Genomic DNA, 26143 nt, shown 5'->3' with positions numbered 1-26143 from the left:
AATATAATAAAGACTAATGTTTATTGCACTTCATGTTGTTGATCTCTTTCTTTCTTGTTCTCTCTTTTCCTATTATAGATCAGTTTGGTACAAGATCATCCTATTTAAATCAATGTGATAAACAAGTTCAGTATATTACATAACAAGTTCAAGTTAACAAGTTCATCATGTAATTTGCATGGGAATCAGTAATAGACTAAAATATGTCAGTCATCTATGCAGCACTGCTAATATATAGTCAACTTCTACTGTTGTTCATTTATTTATTTAGATATATTCTCTGTGGTGTTTTCTAGTTTTGTCGACAGAATTTAGTTTAAATCAATATATAGAAAAAAAAAAAAAAAAAGAAAAGTTAGTGTTTTTACATTTGGCTAAAACTTGCTGACTTTGCTTACACAGGGTATAACAACTTATCAAAAATGTGTTTGGTATTTTTATAATATACTTGATAATTGTTTGTTTTCTTGGGGTCCCCCCCCCCCCAAACTTGTTAAACTTGTGGCATTCCCAGTCAAAAATGATTAGTTTACAATCAATCAATGAATCAGTGAATGAACCAGTCAGTTTCTCTTTTGTAATTTTCTTCTTTAAAAAAAAAAGGCTGGTCAATTTTGACTGGAGCACCAATTTAGGTAAATGATATTCAGCATATGACAAGGATTATTGCCATCACCCTAATAAAGATTCTCAGTTTTAAACACAATTATTGTTGTCTCTGTGCTCAGACCTAGAGCTTGTCACCTTTAGTGGATCTTAAAATTCTTTTTGACTATTTTGATGATTTCTGAAAACATTTGGCTTTGTTCAACTATGTGAGGAAGCGTGGAGCGATGCAAACGCTCGGCAGCACAGTGGAGTTAAGTAAGTCAGGCGGTGCCCTCTCTGAAGACAAACACATACTCTGAGAGAAAGCCTTCTGTTTACCAGAGCCAAGCGCGGCAGTCTTCCAGAGCAGCTTAAAACCTCTTGCACAAACACTCAATTAATCAAGTCCGTTTTAAATTCCACACATCAATCCGCAATAGAGAGTCTGACATTAGCACACAAGTTGCGCGGCAAAGGGATTCTGGTACTTTAATATCAACAAACTCTCAATGGAACACATCAGCAGCTCCTGTGAAGATGAATCTTTATACTCCGTTTCAACTTTTCAAACAAAGGATTTGGGATTATTTTTGCGTATTAGGGGTATTATAAGCCTGTCTGTTAGGCATTTGAAGCGTGTTCATTTGTTGCAGATGTCTGCATGCATAACTTACATGCCTGTTGTCATATTTGAAGTGAGCGAATCAGCGAAAATGAAAGCTCTCTGTGGAGTACAAAGTCTCGAAGTGCATTCTGATGCTCTAATTACCTCTTTTCAAAATCACATTTGAGATTCGGCTCTGTCCCAGGCTTCCACGATTACTACAATGAAAGAGCTCTACTGTATAGTGCTGATTTATTGCATGAATAGCTCAATGTGAGCAGTGTTTATTGCGGCTATTGGAAAGCATTTATTTAAACAAAACGTCAGCGTGTGAACAACTGCCTCGTCAGAGTTTCTCTCCGAGTAGTGAAAGGTGGACGGTATTGATCGGTATAAGACACAATATGTGTCCTCAGCTACACTCTGGGAAATAGGAATGCCAAACTATGGCCCCCTCCAGCACTTTCCTGCTAAATTAACAGCTTGATCAATGACAGGGAGGACACCTATTTTCTTCTGATGTGGAGTCACTCTGTCGAAAGCAATAAAGCTGAGCCCCAGTGAGATGTGGAGTAAAATGAGCCAAAAGCGTTCCCACTTCTGCTGCATGCAGTTTTAATGCGGCGAAAGACACTTGTTATGGTTCTTGTAAATGTAGCAGTGAGGGTTTGATGTAATTTAGTGTGATGATTTGGAAACTGTCTTAAACATTTGATCTTGCTTATTTGAAAGCACAGTTGACTATTGGGTGCCGAGCCGGAAATCAACCGCACAATCCAAACCACGAATCTTTGCCAAAGTCACACTCTGGTAGAGCTTGGAACGGCTTTTAGATTCTGATGAACTCTCAAGTAAATATCATCACTAATGACTGATTAGGTCTGTTTTGCACTAACTCACTCTCTCTCTCTCTCTATCAAAGTGACTGGTGAATTCTCTTTTCTAATGTGCTTCATATACTGTATATTATGGAAGCTGTTTTCACCACTGAATAAAAAATAAAAAAGGTAAGTGTGTGACTTTTTATCTCACAATTCTAACTTTTTCTCAGAGTTCCATAAACTCGCAATTCTGACTTGTGAGATATAAACTCACAACTGCGAGTTATAAAGTCAGAATTGCGGGTTATAAACTCGTAATTGCAAGAAATAAGTTCTTAGAATTGTGAGATATAAACTCGCAATTGCAAGTTATGTGTTTTTCTACCTTCTTTCTACTACCTAATTGAAAAAGCATATTAAAACATTTTCTTGGATAACGATGATTAGACATAGACACTAGTTTATCCAATACATCGTACATCTTTTCATATAAGAAGTGGAAAATACAAATCTACCCAAATCACCCAAGACAGCTACATTGCTCACACGAGTTTTTTACTAAAAGATACCTGAACATTTTCAATACACTCCACTGGTTCAAAACCCCATATCTCAGATCCATAATAAAGTATAGGTGCGACCATGCGATCAAATCTACCTGGTCTCATGGCATTTACGTACCTGGGTGCACTTTTTAGCGTGACATGAAATACGTACCAATAAGTACATATCAATGCAGTTTCCAGAATAAATGAACACTTTCACACAAATTTACAGAGTTGCGATTAATAAAGCGTAATTTTCGCACAATTACTTGAAGAATATCATGCTATGACTTCAAAACAATATTAATATGCTGGGAGATTTGAAAACTGATACTTTCGTTAGCATCGCACACATCCAGCTTTATATCTATGGGTTTTCATAGATGATAAGTTTGTTCGGTAGCTCACGGAGTACGGAGACGGACACGGACTTAGGAGACGAGAAGCACCGATTCGAATCCCATGTAATTACGGTTCGACAAAACAGTTAAAATCTGCATAAAAGGAAGTTCAAATGGCACAGTTGCATCAGCTAATATGTTTTTATATCAGTTTTGCATTTGTTAACACTATCGGGTAGGTTTAGGGCTGGATTTGGTGTAGGGCATATTTCCAACACGATAGAGCATTAACCTTTAGCGACAGTCCCCGGATATTTGAATTCTGAACCGCCACAATACGTATCTGAAGCAACGTAATAAAAAAACAGCAATACGTACCAATATCTATGTAATAAAAACGTGCCAGGGTTCACATATTGAACCTGTGTTTTAGCGCCACTCAGTGGACATTTCTATTTGAAAATGCGGCGAAACGTAAAGCGGTGTCGCACAAAAAGTGCGCAGAGGTACGTATTTTTATGAGACCAGTTTGGATCAAACAAATACAAGGATTGATTGCAGCTGAGTTTATGTTTACGAACAAACCTTAGCAAGGAAAGCATTGCTTTCTTGCCTTGGCTTGTTAAATGTTGTCGGGTTTTCCACCATGACAATTTTGGTGTAAACCACATACCCAGATATTTGTAACAATTAACCTCTTCAATCTGTTCACCAACAAAATACCATTTTTCATCCATGTTTAGAGAGCCCCCTCTTCTAAAAACCATAATTATCGTTTTACTCAAATTCACTCTCATACCATAAAGATTGCAAAATTTTTCCAGCTGTTCAATCTGTTTCTGTAACCCTCCAATTGTATCTGCTATATTAGCCATATCATCAGCATATAACAAGGTCTGTACTTCTGTGATACTTTCAATTTGAATACCTTTACAATTTTTCGTCAACATTGTTATATATTAATTTAAGAAAAGAATAAACAAAAGTAGACTCACCATGCAGTCCTGTCTTACACCAATGGTGCAGCCACAATACTCTGTTAGACCATTGGTTCCTTTCACACATGATTTAAGTTTATAATACATAGATCTCAATACACTAAAAACTTTTCCACCAATGCCATTCTTAATAAGAGTGAAATACAAAATATTATCCTGATCACTGTCAAAAGCTTTAGAAAAATCAATAAATATACAATGCATCCTTCCTTTTTGCTTTGTAATATATTTCTGAACCACTGACTGTAAAATAAAAATATTATCTATTGTAGAATAACCTGACCTATACCCTGCCTGTTCTTCATAAAACATATTATTTACTTCTACATAAGATACTAATCTCCAGTTCAAGACCTTTGTATTTTACCAAACACATTAAGCAACGAGAAGATCCCCCTATAATTTCCTACATCATTTTTATCACCATTCTTGTATAGCGGACAAATCACAGCCTCACACCAAATCTCTGGGAAGTCCCCTGTATCTAATATTGTGTTATATAAAGAGAGCATTATAGGACATAACATATGTGATGCAGCTTTCAGCATCTCAGTAACCATACCATCTGGTCCAGGGGCCTTTCCATTACTCATTGACATAATAGCTTTAAAAATCTCATTATAAGTAATACTACTATCTAAAATTTCATCTTCATTAAATTATGCAACTTCATGATTATTTACACAATCTGTGACAAAGTTTTCAAAGTCAGCATCTATATTAAATTTTGAATCAGATAATAACTTATATTCTAGCCTCTTATCATGTTCGATATTGTTAGACGGTATATTATTAGACCTTCCTTAATTTTTCATTTTCTTCCACAGCTGCTGTGTTTTCATGTTTTCCTGTAGTATATTGACTAAAACATTTAAATTATACTGTTTTTTTTTTCTATTACATTTTTTTTTTTAATTTTCGTTTCTCAAGAATATAATTGTCCATAGTCTCTACATTCCCTGTTCTTCTAAATGGATTTAAAACACTATATTTTACAGATGTCTGAAATGAACAATCTTCATCCCACCACTGTGGTTGATTAACTTTAAATATAGACTTTTTAATTAGAAATCTACATGCTTCATGTAAACAGTCTGTCAACATCTTAGCTGCTATGTTAGTATCTTCTTCCACTGCAGTAAAAAATCCACCTAAAAAGTTTCCATTCAGTAAATAAGATAATCTTTGCAAAAACTGCCTCTCACCATTAGTTCCCCATTTAAATCTTCACTGTGATTTTTCGGCATTTTTGTCCTTGATTCAACACTACTTAACCCCTCATGGTATATGATAGTGGGAAGTGATGAGATATATCTACATATAAAATCTCAAAATCTTTAACATATGTAAAGAGTTCACTGGATATAATAAAATAATCAGTCACACTACATCCAGCTGCTGACATAAATGTAAACTCTCCATCGATATCTTTCCCAATTCTTCCATTTACAAAATGAATGTTTAAATTACAACACATATCTAAAAGACAGCGCCCAAATGTATTAACAACCTTATCTTTTGATTTTCTATACTCTTCAAAATGATCATTACTATAATAACTACCACATGCTATATATTCAGAATCATCACACTCAATGTAATCACATTCATTACCAGTTCTAGCATTAAAGTTCCCTGCAATGATTAACTTTACATCTTCTCCAACTTAATCTAACACATCTAGAATTTAATTTTCCAAAGAACTAAAACCATTTTTCTCATCTCTATATGAACTAGATCCCTCAGGGAAGATGCAAGTAAAAGTAAGATCAATGTTAAATAATCCACTCTTTTTGTCGGAATATAAAAATATGCAGTCAGTTGCTTCACAAATCCAAGAAAAATATTTCACAATAGAATCATGTACATAAACAAAGATACCTCCAATATTACGACCAAAATTTGACACACGCTTATGCACAAGACAAAAACATGTATAATCAGCCAATAAATGACAAAACTCATCTTGTAACCAAACTTCACTCAAACAAATAATAGAGTTTCCCCGCAATGTGTCCAATAACTCACTATTACTCACTATAAAGACTATTGACTTTAGTCTTTAACCCTTGAACATTGTGTTCATTTGGGCCGAGGCCATCGTCCTACCTTAAACGAGATGTTCCTTCATTGTTCAATCCAATTTCAACCACAGACACAGACTCGGTGTCATAGGTAAAAACTCTACCGTCCACAAGTAATTTATCAAAACGAAGTGACATCCGTATATTTGGTTGATTTTGACGTAGAGTTTGCATGTAGTTAACCAGCTTTCTCCGTATCTCACTCACCCGAGCACTAAAGTCCTCCGACACCCAAATTCGGCCATTTATTCCATCATCTTCCGTATTACTTCGTTCACGCCATTCCCGTGCTTTCTGTTGTACTTTCTATAGAATCTCTTCCTTATCCTTCCACCTGCTGAAACGGACCGCCACCGGCCTCGCTCTTCCAGGTGATCTCTTTCAACACGGTGAGCGCATTCAATCGGGAGTTCGAGAGATTGAGATCAAGATGTTCACTTTCATGTTAACATGGTCCTGCACCTTTTTCTCACTTTCTTCAAATTGTTTCTCAATCTGACTCCGGGATGCCATAAAATACTAGATTATCCCGTCTTTTCTGATTTTCCATGTGCTCATGGCTTTCCCGAAGTTCAGCGTTTTCGTGCTCAAGTCTCTCGACTGTCTCCACACAGATTTGCGTAAGAAATACTTTGGTGATCTTGTTCTTGTTGGTAATGTTTGTATTGATGTGTCAAGCGTTTGTGATTCGGGTATGCATGGAGATTGGCATTGTATATATCATGGAATGAAGAAAAGATTATCTGCCATGTCATTATGATTTTGTGGAACTATGGGCCGAGAGGCCATGTATTCCTGGAATAAATTTGAAACTTGAAAAATTGCGAGTTATAAAGTTCTTAGGAGAAAAAAAGTCTGATATGTTCTCAGAATTGTGAGTTTATGTCTCACAATCCTGATTTAGTAACTCGCAATTGCGAGTTTATATTACACAATTCTGACTTCATTTTTCAGAATTGTGTTTATATCTCACAATTCTGACTCCATTTCTCACAGTTGCGAGTTTATATCTCACAATTCTGAGAAAAAGTCAGAATTGCAAGATGTAAACTCACAAATGTGAGAAGGCAGAATTATGAGAGAAAAAGTTGCAATTACCTTTTTTATTTTTATTTTTTATTATTCAGTTGCGGAAATGAGCTTTCATAGTATATGAAATTCTAATATGCTGATTTGGTGAAAAAAAAATATATATATTTTTTTTTTTTCTTTTTTTTCTTTTCAGGATTCTTTGAAGAATAGCATTTATTTGCCATACAAATCTTTTATAAAATTATAATAAATTTTCATCAATTTAATGTCTGCTTACTAAATAAAATTATTAATTTCATTAAAAAACTGACTCTTACTCCAATCTTTTAAATGGTATTGTAGAGAATATATAAATTATATACACAAAAAAAATGGACTATAGAAAGCAGAATATGCTATAGGCACTAATATAATTTTGGTTTTAACTTTTGGTCATGTTTGCAGTGGAATTAGCATGCTATTTCATGGACAGTATACACTGTATTTGTAGTTGTCACGTCTTCATTTTAATTGCATGTGAGCTGCATCCAATTATCATGCAATCATCTTGTAAATAAAAGTCAGTTTGCCTTGTTTAATGTTCTATGCATTTCTTATATTATTATGGATTTACAATTTAATTCACACACATGTAACTTTTGGCCGTGAAATCAAATAATGAAACCAAAAAGAGATGCTAAAACTGGAAACTGGAAATAGAAGGTCATGCCAAGCACATTGCATTGCAGAAAATGTTATTCTCTGCTGTAGATATTTTGGAAAATGTCATAGGTCATCAGGGTATTCTGTGCTGGAAAATTCAATACTGTGCACAACATACTATACACAACAAGATGAATAAGAATAATACGCCAGTATGCTGTTCCGAATGTCTCTGTGTGAGAGAGAGTCTCATGTGTTTATGTGTGCATGCTTGCATTTATGTGGCAGGTTGCGGCATGTGCCATCAGGCAACTCCGATAAGACAGTGGAGCATGAAACTGGCAGAGCAGAGAGGATATGGTTCCGCCTCCAGCTGGGGATTGGCAGATTAATTGGATTCATTCATTAGTTTGATCTACCAATTTAGCACTTTGGAAGATATTAATCAGTTGCTTATTTAAATGTCACCTGGAAGCAGAGGAAGGGAAATGAGGCCGGTGGGAAATATAGTCTTTTCAGGAGCAATTCCACAATTGGATCATCTGGATTGGCTTACTGAGGCATTCAGGAACATAGAGAGCTCGCATAACCGCTATTATGAACACCCTGAAATTAAAAGCAATTTATACACTCTTGTATGTGTTCTTTTGGGTATGAGATGATGTTTGAATGTCTGCCAATTATCCCGCATGTCAGTTTGCTTTAAAGACAGGAGGATGCTGCGCTGATGCTCTCAAGAACTCTTTATCCATGGAAATGAAAGTCAGTCACGCAGTAATGGTGTGTTCAAATCATGTCAGAAAGATCATATATTTATGAGTTGAGCTGAATGTACAGTACATGAACACCACCACCAAGTCGTAATTATGAGTGGGAAACATGGAATTTGAGAAAACACGTCAAACATGCGGTGTCTGCATTGACTGTAAATTTGCTGAAATTATATAATAAATAAATAATTTATAATGTATATTAAAAATAAAATATAATATATAATCAAATATAATCAAACTATATATAATAAATAAATAATTAAATATATAATAAATGATTGTATTTGTAGTATTTTTTTACTTACAATAAAACTACAATTAAAAAATATAAAAAATACGAAAGTACTGTGTTATTTGGATAACATTTTTTGGTTTATTAATCTGTACCCCTTTAAAATGTGTTTTCGGAAGGATAAGTGCATATGTATTTGTCTATGTAAATGTTTGTATTTAAATTGTTTCTTAATTTTTTTAATAATTAATAAATAAAATGATGATAGTACTGTACAATTACGATAGAATATATGACCATTCATTTACAGCACCTTTATGAATTAAATAATAACATAAAAAAGCAAAAACACACCTGATGCATGTTCTTTATTAATCATTTTGTAGAAGTAGAGTTAATATATATATATATATTTATCACCATCTTACTCTGACCAAAGTGTCTTGATTACGACACATAAGTACGAATTTAACAAAAAGACTTGAACATACCGTAAGCATTTGACACGTCTTTGATATTGCATTGACTGAGCGTTACATTTATGTATGTGTATTCTTAAGAGACTTGCTTCCTCACACAGTTCACGGCTCTCCTGGCAGGCACAATTTCCGAGGCTGAAGAAATATAAATCTCCTCTAGGTTGTTATGGGTAAATACTGTAAGCTTCAAAAGATTATAGTCTAAGCCTTGGTTTACAAACCAAGGCTGCACACAAGCACTGAGGGAATCTGGAAGTATTCTGTGCATGCATACACATATATACACACACACACTTCCATTGATGACAGACGAGGCAAGAAATGCTATATAATACTGCTTCCTCTTAGCCAGATTATGCCTGCTTAGGATACTGAGGATGTTGTTTACAGAGGTCATGGTTTCAGTGTGGGAGGATTTACAGCTTCCATATTGTCCTCTCACAGTGCTTTATAACTGTGAAAAATATCTGCAGGATTTATGTTGGGTGTGCAAATTCCCTAGTAAATCAAGACAATGGTGCATGTGTGTGTGTACATGGGTTTGGAATTGTATTGTGGAAGTGTATATTTTTCCTCTGCGTTTGTGTTGTATAAAGTCAAAACAGTTATCGTTCCATTATCTGATGCATTTTGGATCTCGAATCCTTCTGGGAACACTTGAACACTTTGATAATTATCTCATTTTAGTTCTAATGTTGGTTGGTTATATTTATTTTGAAAAAAAAAAAATTCTATAGCAGAGGTCACCAATTAGCAGTCCACAGTCTAGAATCACTGATCATAAATGAATGCAGTTAAAAACATAGTGAGGTTTATTTCTCCATATTGAGAAACCAATCAGCATTTACCTTAAACAAAATATGTTTCACAGTGTTTTTATACAGAATCTTAATTGCACTTGTTGAGTGACTGAGTCCATTGACTGTCATGACACTGATAAGTATGGAGACACTTTTAAATCAGAACATAATGTATATGTTCAGTCACTGCACAGTAGTGAGAAGTGTGCTTATATAGTACAACAGCCAGTGAGAATGATTAATAATGTATAAAAATATTGTGAAACAGATTTTTAATTAGTAATTAGTAATTAATTAGACAGTTGTAATATTACAAATATTTCTATTTCAAATAAATGCTGTTCTTTTGGACTTTGTATTCATCAAAGAATCCTAAAAAATCATTTAAAAATATTAAGCAGCCAAATTTTCAACGTTGGTAATAATAAGAAATGTTTCTTGAACACCAAAATCACAGGAATAAATATAATTTGATATATCAGTTTTACATAGTATAACCTTATATCAGTGATTCCCAACCTGGGGGGCACGCCAGAGTTCACAGCGGGGGTGCGGGAGCAGATATACTTTGAGGTAGGGCTGGGCGATAAAACGTATGGGCGTGTATAAATATAATGTTCGGGGGGGGGCTCAGATTACCATATGTGTACGTGGACATGAAAAAAAGGTTGGGAACCACTGCCTTATATTATATAAATAGATAAATATATATAAGCACACTTCAAAGAGTAGTGATCTGATCAATCTTATCATCCTTATACTGTATATACATAGACGTGCACTGTAGATATTTATACATAGATGCCTCATTAGTGCCTGTTTCTGTGGGCCGCTATATGTAAGCCATATTAGAATGGTCAAAGCCAGTGTGTGAACACTCAAGAGCAAGACTGCATATCTGCAACTGTAGTTATCCGCATATATGAATATCTATCACAGATGATTTTGCTAAACTAAACACAAAACAAGAAGATGAAGGTGTTTACTAACACAAGATCAAAACGTCATAGTTTTAGAACCTGCATTATTTCATTAATACATACTAACCGACACAAAACAGCACATTCTCACCTGTTAAAGGCTATCTAATTTCTTCGGAAATTTAAATCTCAGCGGTTTTTACAATCAGAGACTGCGTAATGTTGTGGCGTCTTGGAAAACTCATTGATTTTTACTGTGAATGATGACACTGATCGTTCGAGTCGACTTGTCTGGAGAGGTCAAATGTGGCATCTACATATATCTCTGGCCGTGCACTATATCAACTCCTGACTTATTTATTTTAGGATATTTGATTGCAAAATTATTATTATTTTTTTTTACCTGTATTGTTGAGTCCAAGTCCATATTTTTAAAGGCTTTATCTTATATAGCAAATACAATCATACAACTTATCCGGTGTACATATGTGGAAATATGCTGAATTGCCACACAAAAGAAGGCCTATATCCTTTTTACATATTCATTGTCATATCTCCTATCTCCCTTTTAGAGATATAAGTGTCTTTTCCTCCGCTCTTCATGCTGATAGATGCCTAAGATAACCTTTAGAGGGATCCTGTATTACACACGACTGTAGCTGACGACTGATCCCATGGGGTCTGCTGGACCTTGTGGGTTAAATGATGCCACATCTAAATCATAAATCAGTCCGGCAACCAGCTCTCTTGACCTGAAGGTCATTGTTTCATTAACTTCCTGCCACTCTGAATTTTCCATCCATATCTACCCACAAATATAGTAGTGTGTTGCTTTTGCTCCTATCTCTTCACACACATACCTTTACTTTATTGCTTATGCCTTATTGATTCTTGAAGTGGTAATATTCTAACTGATCTACAGCGTTCATAAATCTTGGCTGTGTTTGGAAGCAGCCACATTCTCTCTCATGTTGATTGACAGCCCATTGCCCTAGGTTTACTCTCAAATAGGCGTCATATCTCTGGCAAAAGGGAATTGAATGGACAGAAGCCTGTTCTCAACTCTACAGCGGCCCATCCACAGGGGAGAGCGGCTTTCCTACGGCTCACGCCGCTTACGCTGTGGGTGGGTAAACAGTGTCGGTGCTTCTCTTTCAGGAGATTATCAGATAAAGAATGGGGAGGATGACACACAAGCACAATCAGATAACACTTCTCCACTCAAGCAGCCGTTTCTTCCCTCCCTTGCTAAGAGAAAGGATCCACATCATCTGTGTAAACCGAAATAAAGGGTGGCAGCTACCTTTGATTAAACTGAGTGCAGGAGAGTAACAGTTGGTTTCTACAACAAAACAAGGATGCAGTTTATTTCCAGTGTTGTTTTAGCTGATCGCTATATTGCTAAAGATTAAAAGTCTTTGAATTTCAGAGGATTCATCTAAGAATGCTTGGACAGAGTTGAAGACACTGGCTTTATTCACACAGGCAGTGTTTGGGATTGACTATTGGTCCAATTCTTGATTCGTTCACACAGAGGTTTATAGGCAGTGTTTTGTCAACTGAATTACTGTGGGTTTTTTGTTTTTTTGTTTTTATGTTTCATCAATGAGCTTTTTATAGCACAACAATCTCTTATATGTCAAAAGATCAAGGGAATTTTGATTTCTCAGTTCATGACCCCTTTAAAATGTTTATCAGACTAGGACAAACATGGTTCTTTGGGATCCCAAAATGGTTCTTTATTTTCTTATTATAATTAACAAAACGTTATTTAATAAATGAGTCCAACAACACTCAAGCCATCAAATTAATCACACAAAGATTAGCCAATCACAACAGAGATCATTTATAAAGAAGTCTTAAAGGTATGATATAATGGTTGTGCAACTAAATTGCTGTAAGAAACATTCACTAACATTATAAGTTGACTTGTAATGCTACAAAAGTGTAGCTTAAATGTCTTGCTTCATAACCTACACTCTCATACTGCCAGGAACCACGTGTCTGTGTTCCAAAATAGGAGTGAATATGTCATAATAGTGATGGGTGTCCTCTGCAATCACACACACAGTGACCCACATAAGTGCTCACAGGAGGATGAAATGACAGAGAAATAAATTAGCCGTTTACACCAGATCAATCCACAAATCAATCAGTCTCTCCTGTAAAGGTAACTGAGGTACAATTCAGTCCTCTCTGAATGGGTTCAGACTCATGTTTGTATGTATGTGTATGTCTTTTCCAAGAGAAGTCATCTTCAATGAGATTCAGTTCTGTAAATGCCACCGTCTCTGTCCATGTATGAATATCAGAGTGAATGGGGGATCACAGAGCGAAATATCAACCATACTAAATATAAGCCAATCTAATCATAGAGGGGTGAGAGTAATTAAACTGCCTGTTATTAGTTATGTGTAGCACAAAGCTGCTTATGATAGAATATGTTCATTTATGTTAGGATGAAGAGTAGGGCTGAGACATAAAAAGTATGTTGGCAGACAGCAAACCCACAGGCCGTTCACCGAAAGGAGCTATTGCACCAAAAAATGGCAGTTTATGTTGTGAATCAGTTTTGACATCACCAATATAGACTCTTGTGTGAATGAATAGTTCAATAGTTTTAATAGTTTCAATATTTTCAATAGTTTTTTACTTTTTAATTTACTGCATTAGCCGAGATAATTTTCTTTCATATGCAAGCAAACATGGACAAACTGAATCAGATTCTAATTGAATGTTTACTGAATCTGAATTGTACTGCTTTTAATCTGAAAATCTGTATTGACTCCCAGGCCTAGCATATTTTGTATTGTTTTCAGACATATGCCAGTGAAATAATCAGTACTTAATATTTTTAGATGGTCAAAAGTCTATGGATCTTTTCATTTTTCTACAACGCTCATGGATCCAGTTTATTATAATGATAAAATACACTCTTAAATGGCACTTAAACAAACAAAATGAGTTATTAGTCGCATTACTTGTCAATCAGACAATGTCTTGCTTGTCTAAGTGGACAATTTCTGATCAGAATAAGCTGCAGTGATGAGGACCATGTTTTTAAAGTTTGGCTAGATGAGACTGTATTGTTGGAGAAAATAATTTCTTGCACATTTGGTATTCTGCTCTTAGCCGCTATTGTTGAATCGAGTCTGGTATTTGCAATAAATGTGGATCTCTGGAGACTGTGGGCATTTGAAAATGAAGGAATTCTACTCAGAGAAGAATTGAGAGCAATTGGGTGCAGAAGAGATTTCAGTGAAAGTACTGTTACATAATGCTTCACAGCAGGTGTACGTCTAAAATGTTCTTTAAAGTTATTTAAGGATAACAGTTATGATCAATGCAATTTAGATTATTGTATGAACTTTTACTGACGTAGGGATTTTGTTTAGAGTGGAACAGTGATGTTGTTGATTGTTGAAGGCCAACTCTGGTTCCCTTGATAAAAAGTCAATAGGATTTTTTCAGTTGGCTTTTGGATTATTGCAGAAAATAAGTTGTGTGACCAATAAAAGTTCAAGGTTCTTACACATTTCGTTCATTATAATAATCTTCACAAAAAACACAACTTTTATGAATTTTGGAGCCTAAAGTTTGCTTAAAGTAAAAAGCTAAACATATAAATAAACTATAAATAAACTACACTGTGATCACATAACTTAAACACCACAACTGTTAATCTTCTGACAACTCTTCAGGACATTATTTAAAAAAAAAAAAAAAAAAAAAATGAATGTTTGAGTTTGCTTGAGTATGAGTACAAACACAGGAAAGCTGTAAAAGTGTACTGGTGAATATGAATACCTGTTTGGCATGATAACATTTAATGTCCTCAGTAACCTTTGTAGTCCCATTTATGCAATTGTTAACAACCACCTTTTTCCAGAAATATAAAAGCTTAAAAAATTCATGAGTAGGGTATCACTGATGTATTTTGTGTTGTAGAATAAAAAGTAAAAATATTTTGAGCCACAGACATTATTTAAGGCATTTAATCAAAAACCCATTTACAAAACCCATTGATTTTTGTACGGTGGAATTGAAAGTGCAAAAATGCTTACTTGTTTCTGTGTTTTAGAACTCATTCCCGCAGCACTCTTTTAGTAAGATTCACACTCCAGCCCAGAAGGTGGAGATAATGAACCTAATATTAGTTTGTGAGCCACAAAAATGAAAAAGAAGACTATATTGTTAAAAGTATTTTGTGGATATTGAATACTGATGAATAATGTGGAGTTTTGTGGTATTCTAAATGAAAGTTTAGGATAAGCATGTTCATTGGACTGTGATGAAGGAATACAAACAAACACTTTCCTGCTTTCTTCTAAATCTTTCTGTCATCTTGTCTCCTCAACTCCACAGTTTTTTCCGTAGGTGGGTCCCAAACCCCTCCATTACAGACAGCTTGCCAAACACATCTACATTTTTTCACAAGCCTCTACAGAGTGAAATGAGAATACTGTTTATTGAATGATTCCTTCCAGGTCATGCCACTTTGAAAGAATGCACTTCAAACTGCGAACTGCATCATTTTTGAAACATCAACAGCAAGATTTCAAATATTTATTGAGGCTATCAAACATCAGCTCACATATCTTCTCAATGTCCATGTCGATTGTACTTTGAATGGTTCAGTTGATCTAAAACAGCATAATATTTATGGATATTGGTTATCTGAATGAAGTCTGTTTTAATATCCTTTTTTTTTTTTTTTTTCAGATCCCGACTTTAAAGACATAGGAGTCCCCAAACCTCTTCCCCGTGGGTATTATTCATTCATCTATAAGCATCCTCCATATGAATACATCTAATGGCTTTCCATTTTTCGTAATTTGTCTTCTTATGTCTCCCCCGCTGCAGTTTGTGAATTCGAGATGGGAGGACCTGAAGGCATCATTGAATCGCAGCAGATCACCAAAGATGGCAAAGCCTTGCAAACCGAGGCAGTGGACTGCAAGTGGTACATCCGTGCCCCTCCTCGCTCCAAGGTCAGTCCCCCGCAGTCAGCCCCTGTCCCAACTTCCCCCGCTCTGTCTAATAACACCCAAGTTGTTTCCCTGTTGTCGTTCTGTTACCCAGCCTGCCACGTTTCTGACATATGACAGCTTGTGTCTGCCTCAAGCTGTGCAGTTACCACCTAACACGCTTCAGTGTTTGGCTTCCAGTTTTGCAGTCGTTTGCATTATGCGGCCATTGTGAAAACATCTTGGGGCGGATTTGTATGCGGTTAGGTGGAATTCTGTTGAGGATAAAAATGTGGCAGCTTTTGGTTGTTTGATATACAGCAGAATGAGCTCTCCAAGGGCTACCATTGTTTTTATAGCAGATGAGAATCAAAGAGAATGTGCTCATGTGGAAAAGGTCAGACAGTCCAGTTTATTTGGGGTCAGATTTGTTTTTTAATTAGAGCACTATTGTCAGGAAGCAGTTTACAGCTGCCCTGGTCGCATTATTTACACTTGCACAAAATACTGGCTAATGTTTTCTTTTCTCTTGTCTTTTTCCATTTTGTAATGCAGTAACAATAAAAACAATATCTCAGACTGCTCTTTTTTTCCCCCTTTTATTATTTAGTTTTTTGTTCCAAATGGGGGAAAAGTAAATGCACCCTCTTTAGGAAAATTTCTTCCATAGCTGTCTGGAAGTGGACTTTATTCTGATTGCTAAAGAGATCTCATTTTGCTATATGCGCACGCTGTCTGAGAGACTGTTTCTAAGCACTGTCAGAGAGGCGCGTGCACATGAAGACGCTGCTCAGAGAGCGCAGGAGCATTGAACAGAGTTATTTTTGCTGCTTTACAGGCCTTGAACAGTTAAATACACACACACTTGTACGTGTCAAAATGACCATCTTTGAAAGTATCATCGTAAACACAGTCATTTAGGTCTTAAGTGAAAGCAAACAGCTGAGAAAGAAAACACATGTAACAGTATAATGGATATGGGCAGCTCTTAAAGTGACAGCAGTCTAATATTCCTGCTGTCTGTCATTTAGGTTATACAAACAACAAATTAGTATAAATCTGGCATTGCTCTTGACTAAATCACTTTTGTAACTTTAATTAGAAGAAATATATATTTAATTTACACATTAAAGAATATGCCGTGTTTTATGTATTTGATTACTTTTTAAAATGTATGTAGCATTTCGTATTTATTTGTTCTAGTGTTGCTGTTGTTTTGTCCTATTGTTTGTAATTAGTTTCCTATTCTTATTTAATCACTGACTGTTTTCTTGACTTCAGTAAACTTGAGTTTTCTGTTTTTTTGTTTGTTTGTTTGTTGTTGTTTTTTTATTTTTTTATTTAAGCTAGTTGTTTTTTTGTGATATTGACACTTTTGATACCTATGGTATCAAAAATTTAGATTTCACAAAGATCTTATTTAAAGCAAAAATAACTATGTTGTGATCTATATCATTACCGTAAAATAAAATTACACATATCGTGATATAAAATTTTGGTCTTATCGCCCACCCCTAGCAGTCACATATTCTTCTATAAAATTCTAAACTGTATAATTGACTATTGTCCTATGCAACTGATTCTCTATATACACTATGTTCAAAAGTTTGGGGTTGGAGATTTCTAAATGTTTTTGAGAAACATTTATTCTAAATAAGGCTGCAGTTATTTGATCATAAATATATTAAAAACTGTAATATTGTGAAATATTATTATGATTTAAAATTACGGTTTTTATTTTTTGATAATAATATAAAATTGTTTTTTGCTAATACGGTAATTCAGCATATTTTATAGTTTGCAATATTTTAAATACTTTCAGCAGGCATTAGTCCAGTCTTTAGAAGTCATTCTAATATGCTTTGGAGCTCAATAAACCTTTCTTAATATTGTCAATGTTCTTCTTATGAACAGTTACACTGCTTAATATTTTTGTGGAAACCATGATACATTTTTGTCACTTTTTTCTTAATTTATTGTGTCTTTACTAAATAAAACTATTTCTTTCTTTCCTTTTCTTTCTTTCTTTCTTTCTTTTAAATGTTCCCCACATGTTAGACAGGAAAGAAGAAAATATTTTAGCATCAAAAACTCTAAAACATTCAAACTGTAACAGATGAATTTGCTTAGAGTTATTAAGTTACCTGTGGAACCGATCAGTGTTATGCCATATGACTAAACGCAAAAAATTGCCTTCATTTCCTGTATATCTTTAGATAGCAATAGTGTTTACTGGAGAGCAAAAATCTGTATTATGCCATGGCTCGGTGATAATATTTGTGTTTAATGTGATTTATTGCTTCAGAAATTGATTTTTGTTCTATCTGATATCCTTCCAAAGGCACAAATCAAAAGCATATGCCCTTGTCCTTTTCACAGCGATTAGTTTCACACAGCTATTCAAGCATGTTTATCATCCACCAGCACTGCTCAAAGGAGACTGAAAATTTCAGCGCTGAGACTCATGATTGCATTTGTGTGAATTTGTATACAACGCTTATTATGAAGACTTTTTCTCCTCCAGATACTTCACAGAGTGTTGCCTGATATACCAATATTTATACAGCAGACTGTGAGTAATCGTAACGCTCAAGATGGCAGAATATGGAATGATCTAGTTTAATCTGAATATAAATAAGAATCTAGTTTGAAATATAGATTTTATCAAATATTTTATATACACTACCATTCAAAGGTTTGGGGCCAGTAAAAGTATTATTATTATTTATATTATTTAAATTAATACTTACTCAACAAGGATGCAATAAATCGATCAAAAGTGACAGTAAAGACATTTAGTATGTAACAAAAGATTTCTTCTAATTAAAGAAAAATTTCTAAGTAAAATTTCTATTCACCAAAATATTATGGAAAAAGTTTCATAGTTTCCACAAAAATATTAAGCAGCACAACTGTTTTCAACATTGGTTTTCAAGAACATTTCTTATTATTATTAAATCAGCATATTAAAATGATTTCTAAAGAATCACGTGACACTGAAAACTGTAGTAATGGCTGCTGAAAATGCATTTTTTTCATGAAATTAAATTACATTTGAAAATATATTGAAAATTGAAAACAGTTATTTTAAATTGGAAAAATATTTCCCTTTTTTTTTCAATCAAATAAATGCAAATTTTGTGAGCATAAGAGACTCATTAAAAAAAAACACTTTAAACACTAGTGTATGTTTTTATAATATAATAATGGTTTATATATTTTTACAAAAATGTTTTTAAAGATATATTTAAAATTAAACTTTTTTTATATCATAAATTATTAATTAATAAATAGTATTACTACTGTATTTCTGGGAGTTAAACTAGATTACATTTTACAACCTGAACTAGCCTTGCTTTAAACAAAGATCAAATTATCTTAAAAATCAGTAAGAAACTTATTAACATTGATACACAGTATTTGGGAGCTTATACAATATATTAGCCAAACTACTTATAGTATGCTTCATAGTTATACTAATTGATACCTATACCTATGAGTGATAATGTGCATATGTGGTCTCCAAACAATTGTTATATTCTCTTTTTCATTGAAATGATTTTCTGTAGCAGCTCTGAATCAGTGTCATGTTTATCTGGCCCTGAAATCTCACCGGAATGATTGTTTGAAGCACAGATGGCGGGGAAAGCGCCGTGCCTTCCACTAGACAGCAGCTACTGTTGCTCAAATGGCTTTCCTCGCCACATCTCTCACACGCCTTCATATATCTCATCCAATTAAGTCCACAAGCGCATAACCTCCCAGACATGTACATCTCATCTTGCTGTTTCTTATTTTATTTACTGTCTGATATGAAAAGAAAAGGGGGCGGGGCCTATTACATCATCATTTGTTTGCAGCAGTTCATCCAAATGAGAAATTCTGAGCTGCAACCGTTCCTGATTTTTCTCTCTGCTCTGGTGAGAACATCAGTGGATGCAGGCTACAAATAAGTCAGCGCAGAGGGGGATGTGAACAGCACCTCAAACACATCCACATGCCCTGAAGAGACAGCAGTCCCCAACTGGCCAGAGGTTGACGTCTCGATGTCAGGCAGCCCTGACTAATTTATTCCAGAGGAGCGGTAGAAGGGAAAAAAAAGCTGATTTATTGAGATACAATAACTCTGCTGGGTAATTAGAGTGTATTTGAAGAGTCAAGCCGGCTTCTGGAGTCTGGAAGGGGCTTGTCTCAGATGGAGGGGTGAAGGAGGTTTCTATTCATAATCATTTTCACTGATTCACAATGTCTAAGGTCAGGTAAAGTAATCGGGCTCCTCTTGTTTGGATTTCAATAGGACAAGATACAATTATTAAATTTTTTACATGCCACATTTTTACATTTTCTAAAGAAATGCGAGTGCCGTTTTCATTTCATCATCACATTTTTTATTATTTAGCATTTATTAGATATTTTACAGTAAATGTTTTCTAAAGACCGGTGATAAACCAAGATTAATTGACAATTTTTTGACAATTTTTCGACAATTTTAAAATATTGCTATAAAATAGATTTAAAGTTAAAAATTGTATACAGTTCTTCAGATGTGTTTCTTGTTTGGTGTTTTGTTTTGTTTTGTTTTTGTTTCATGTGTGTTTTTTGTTTTGTTTTGTTTTGTTTTGTTTTGTTTTGTTTTGTTTTGTTTTGTTTTGTTTTGTTTTGTTTTGTTTTGTTTTGTTTTGTTTTGTTTTGTTTTGTTTTGTTTTGTTTTGTTTTGTTTTGTTTTGTTTTGTTTTGTTTTGTTTTGTTTTGTTTTGTTTTGTTTTGTGGAAACCGTGTGTCTGATCACTTAGAAAAACACAAATAGATGTTTTATTCCGTTTGTAGCACAGATGGTGTTGGATGAGATATGTCTCAAATTTTTGGTGGAAAATATAAAAATTAAGAGGAATAGCAAGCATCACTAATTAGAGTGCAAAGATAAGACTGTGTAATCTAAGGCCAGCCCAAATCTTTTAATTAAATATTTGATTTTGTCACATCATATACTGTATTCCTCGACGTTAGGATTTATAAGGCAGTGTTAGCTATTGGCTGCTCAGTTGTCAGTGGATGTACTTTCAGGATCAGTTTCTGGATTTTGCTTTCAGCTGCCCTAAATTTGTTAGATTATTAGGCGAGTCTGTCTTAATAACCGGTCGGGTTCCTTAATGCTTTATATAATCAATTCTGTCTAATTACCGTCTCGCACATTCCTCATATTCCGCCTAGTAAATTGTGCCTAACAAGTTCTAACAAGCTGGCACATACTGTAGCGAGTCTCCTATCATCTTCATGTGATTCTCTGAGGGAATTGGAAAGCCTCATACTGTATGTTTCATCTGTTTAGATGTGTTTCAGTAAGTGGGGTTTCATGTACAGTGTGGGTATAAGTGTTATACTTATTATACTTATACGCCCCCTGTTTTGCTGATGATGAGAGATTGTATACACCTCAGCAGTCCAGAAAGACTGCGGTGTCATTAGTTCATTACTTATATTGTAGGTGTGAGCATATTGTGGGGTGGCAAGGACAAACCGACCAACATTGCTGGAATGGCACACTGATCGGTCCCCTATAAATGTGGAAATGTGCTGAACTAAATGCTGTTACAGTGAGAAGATTTACTGAGCTGTGAGTAACACATGAGCCTTTGCTCACTGGTTGATCTGGGGTGCTTCATTTACTTGTCATAATGCAACACCAAGTGCTCATTAAATGTAAAATCACCTCAACTTCAACCGCTGGGAGAAGAACACTCTGTGCTAATATTTGGATATTTTGATTCTGCCAAATCTGTCAAATGGTGTTACTTGGTTTATTATGATGAGGGTCATTCTAGCAGTGTATTTATAGGAAAAGTACACCTCCAAATTAAGATGAATTCACCCTGATGTCAAACCGAAACTGTTTGACTGACTTTCAGTGGAACGCAAATAGATATTTTGAAGAATGGTCTCTAATGAATGGAGATTGGAGTTTTACAGTTACAAAAAGGATGCCATCATAAAAGTATCATAAACGCTGTTCGTTTGCATCTTCAGAAGTCATGTGATAGTGAATGAATGAGTTTGATTTGTGAATGATTCATTCAGACTGGTTTTGTGAACTCAGTCTACAGGTTCATTGAAAAGATCTTCCATTTCATGCTGACTTTTAATATTATTGGAATATAATGCAGAAATCATACAGAAAACACTGTTTTTGTCATTTTGACAGCTACAGTCCTCGTTCACTTTCCTTACATTTAAAAATTGGCCAGGATATTCTTCAAAAAATCATATTTTGTGTTCCACTGATGACCGTATCAGTGAGTCAATAATATAATGAATGAATCAAGACTGGTTTTGTGAACTCAATCAACTGATTCATTGAAAAGCTCCAAATAAGGTGTCCACAACTTGAAGGATTCTTGCTACTTCTATCATGCATTTTGGTCTGTTCCTCACGTAAAGTTATTATATACCTTAAAGTCACAATGTAAAGGAAGTAGCAACAGATATTTTCTTACGTATTGTGACGCATATCCATTATTATTAAAAAGGAAAATGTAGGACAGGGATTTGGTTATATCATATGAATCAGTTGTTGATTGGATGTAGGCAGATCTGAATGTGAGACTACAGTTGACTATAAGAAAAAGAACAGGGTTTTTAGGGCAAAATGATTGGAGAAGCGTGTCATTTAACCAGAATTTAACCTTTTTTTTTTTCTCTTTTTTTTTTTTAAATTCACCTTTCGTGTTCCAATGAAGAAAGTCATGGAGGTTTGGAAGGACATGAGGGTGAATAAATGATGACAGAATTTTCTAATATTTCAAATGGTGAAAATAGGAGTCTGGATGAGGAGAGGTGTGAAGTAAGCTTGATTAGGGTTAGACTGAGTGAGAAGAGAACAGATGGTTCGTTCTAACACCTCTCTGGTTTTTAGAGAGCCCAAAGGAGCTGGTGTGAGTGGATGTAGTTTATTGCCATGCTTTGAGAGCTCATCGCTGCAACTTTTTGAAACCTCTCAATACTGTGTACGAGCAGGAATTTCAAACATAACCCTCCGTGTTCTTGTTATTGATCTTTCTGTGCAATTATCATCAATCTGAGGATTTTCTGACTACAGAGATCTGTTATTAAAGCAAACACAGTTTACCAGGTAATCTAGATGTCACTGATATGACAGCTAGGATGGGTGCATTGAAACCGTTGAAGGAAAAAAAGATTATTTCGACACAAGTGTCCATTTTCTTTGTGAAAATCGAGTTCTCGGTGTGTTAGAAGTAATAGATTTTCAATGGATGTGAGAGTCTGTTTCGCTCTTTTCCCCTCTCTCTTAGATCTACTTGCGTTTCCTAGACTACGAGATGCAGAACTCCAACGAGTGTAAGCGTAATTTTGTGGCGGTGTACGATGGCAGCAGCTCGGTGGAAGATCTGAGGAATAAATTCTGCAGCACGGTGGCCAATGACGTCATGCTGGTGTCCGCGCTGGGCGTGGTCCGCATGTGGGCCGATGAGGGCAGCCGAAAGAGCCGCTTCCGGATACTCTTCACTACCTTCCAAGAGCGTAAGTCATATACACACATAAACACACACACACACACACAAACTCACAGCTCTCCTATCTCCTCTCCTATCCAACCCTTGTGTGTGTTTGTAATGTATGTGTGTGTGTATATATATATATATATATATATATATATATAAGAAGCATCAACACACGTATTCCACTAAAATAACATTAAACCAAGACAAAGAAGAAGAATAAGGACAAGGAAACAAAGGAGCAAACGAGATGATGAATGGACCTCAGGTGAACATACTGAAAGAGAATTAAACAAATGAACTAATAGGAACAGGAAACAAACCAAATATGGAAACAAACCTGGAAATAAGACCAGGAACTGAACAGAAACCGACACATGACACATATATTATGTAAACAAAAACTTAATATTTTTATGGAAACTATTATACATTTCTCAGGATACTTTGTTCAATAGAAATTATATGAATATATATATATATACAGTGAGGAAAATAAGTATTTGAACACCCTGCTATTTTGCAAGTTCTCCCACTTAGAAATCATGGAGGGGTCTGAAATTGTCATCGTAGGTGCATGTCCACTGTGAGAGACATAATCTAAAAAAAAAAATCCAGAAATCACAATGTATGATTTTTTAACTATATATTTGTATGACACAGCTGCAAATAAGTATTTGAACACCTGTCTATCAGCTAGAATTCTGACCCTCAAAGACCTGTTAGTCTGCCTTTTAAAATGTCCACCTCCACTGCATTTATTATCCTAAATTAGATGCACCTGTTTGAGGTCGTTAGCTGCATAAAGACACCTGTCCACCCCATACAATCAGTAAGCATCCAACTACTAACATGGCCAAGACCAAAGAGCTGTCCAAAGACACTAGAGACAAAATTGTACACCTCCACAAGGCTGGAAAGGGCTACGGGAAATTGCCAAGCAGCTTGGTGAAAAAGGTCCACTGTTGGAGCAATCATTAGAAAATGGAAGAAGCTAAACATGACTGTCAATCTCCCTCGGACTGGGGCTCCATGCAAGATCTCACCTCGTGGGGTCTCAATGATCCTAAGAAAGGTGAGAAATCAGCCCAGAACTACACGGAGGAGCTGGTCAATGACCTGAAAAGAGCTGGGACCACCGCTTCCAAGGTTACTGTTGGTAATACACTAAGACGTCATGGTTTGAAATCATGCATGGCACGGAAGGTTCCCCTGCTTAAACCAGGCCCGACTTAAGTTTGCCAATGACCATTTGGATGATCCAGAGGAGTCATGGGAGAAAGTCATGTGGTCAGATGAGACCAAAATAGAACTTTTTGGTCATAATTCCACTAAACGTGTTTGGAGGAAGAAGAATGATGAGTACCATCCCAAGAACACCATCCCTACTGTGAAGCATGGGGTGGTAGCATCATCTTTGGGGTGTTTTTCTGCACATGGGACAGGGCGACTGCACTGTATTAAGGAGAGGATGACCGGGGCCATGTATTGCGAGATTTTGGGGAACAACCTCCTTCCCTCAGTTAGAGCATTGAAGATGGGTCGAGGCTGGGTCTTCCAACATGACAATGACCCGAAGCACACAGCCAGGATAACCAAGGAGTGGCTCTGTAAGAAGCATATCAAGGTTCTGGCGTGGCCTAGCCAGTCTCAGACCTAAACCCAATAGAGAATCTTTGGAGGAGCTCAAACTCCGTGTTTCTCAGCGACAGGCCAGAAACCTGACTGATCTAGAGAAGATCTGTGTGGAGGAGTGGGCCAAAATCCCTCCTGCAGTGTGTGCAAACCTGGTGAAAAACTACAGGAAAGCGTTTGACCTCTGTAATTGCAAACAAAGGCTACTGTACCAAATATTAACATTGATTTTCTCAGGTGTTCAAATACTTATTTGCAGCTGTATCATACAAATAAATAGTTAAAAATCATACATTGTGATTTCTGGATTTTTTTTAGATTATGTCTCTCACAGTGGACATGCACCTACGATGACAATTTCAGACCCTCCATGATTTCTAAGTGGGAGAACTTGCAAAATAGCAGGGTGTTCAAATACTTATTTTCCTCACTGTACATGTAAATACGTGTACATATTTTCAAAATATATACTGTATGTGTGTGTATTTATATATGTATAATAAATATACACAGTACACACATATTTTATGTATACAAAAACTTAATATTTTTATAGAAAATGTTCAATAGAAAGTTCAAAAGAACAGCAGTTATTTCAAACAGAAATCGTTTGTAACATTATAAATATCTTTACTATCTCTTTTGATCAATGCATCCTTAAAAAAATAAAAAATCTTAGCCGAAATATCATGTTTTTTTTACAGAAGTATTAAATATATCCAACAATATTTTCCATACAATATTTTCTGCATTGGTAGTAATAAGAGAAGTTTCCTGACCAAACCAGCTCATTACAATGATGTAAATAATATGTTATATTTATGGAAGCCCATTTCCGCCACTAAATAAAAAATTTAAACGTTTTAATCTCAAAATTCTGGCTTTTTTTCTCAGAATTGTGTGATACAAACTTTTTCTTAGAACTGTGAGATATAAATTCACAGTTCTGAATTTTTTCTCAGATTTGAGTAATATAAACTCACAATTGCGAGTTATAAAGTTAGAATAACAGGATACAAACTCGCAATTGTGAGAAATAAAGACAGAATTGCGAGATAAAAATTTGCAACACAAGTTTGTATCTCGAAATTCTGACTTTGTTTTTTCTCAGTATTGTGAGATACAAACTCGCAATTGCGAGTTATAAAGTCCAATTCTGAGGGGGAAA

At 35.2% G+C, this 26143-nt stretch overlaps 1 protein-coding gene across 4 annotated transcripts in view; it reads left to right on the top strand.

Moving 5' to 3' along the window:
* neto1l (neuropilin (NRP) and tolloid (TLL)-like 1, like) overlaps positions 1–26143 on the top strand; it is an 89729-nt gene that overhangs the window by 46095 nt on the left and 17491 nt on the right. For all 4 annotated transcript variants that reach the window (XM_058764644.1, XM_058764645.1, XM_058764642.1 and 1 more), the window contains 3 exons: positions 15582–15623; positions 15723–15850; positions 23134–23362. In XM_058764644.1, coding sequence (XP_058620627.1) covers positions 15582–15623; positions 15723–15850; positions 23134–23362 — 399 coding nt within the window. The remainder of the gene's footprint in view (positions 1–15581; positions 15624–15722; positions 15851–23133; positions 23363–26143) is intronic.

The sequence above is a fragment of the Onychostoma macrolepis genome, chromosome 24 (genome assembly GCF_012432095.1).
Source record: "Onychostoma macrolepis isolate SWU-2019 chromosome 24, ASM1243209v1, whole genome shotgun sequence".
Lineage (NCBI taxonomy): Eukaryota > Metazoa > Chordata > Actinopteri > Cypriniformes > Cyprinidae > Onychostoma > Onychostoma macrolepis.
This window is presented reverse-complemented; position numbering and strand designations above follow the sequence as displayed.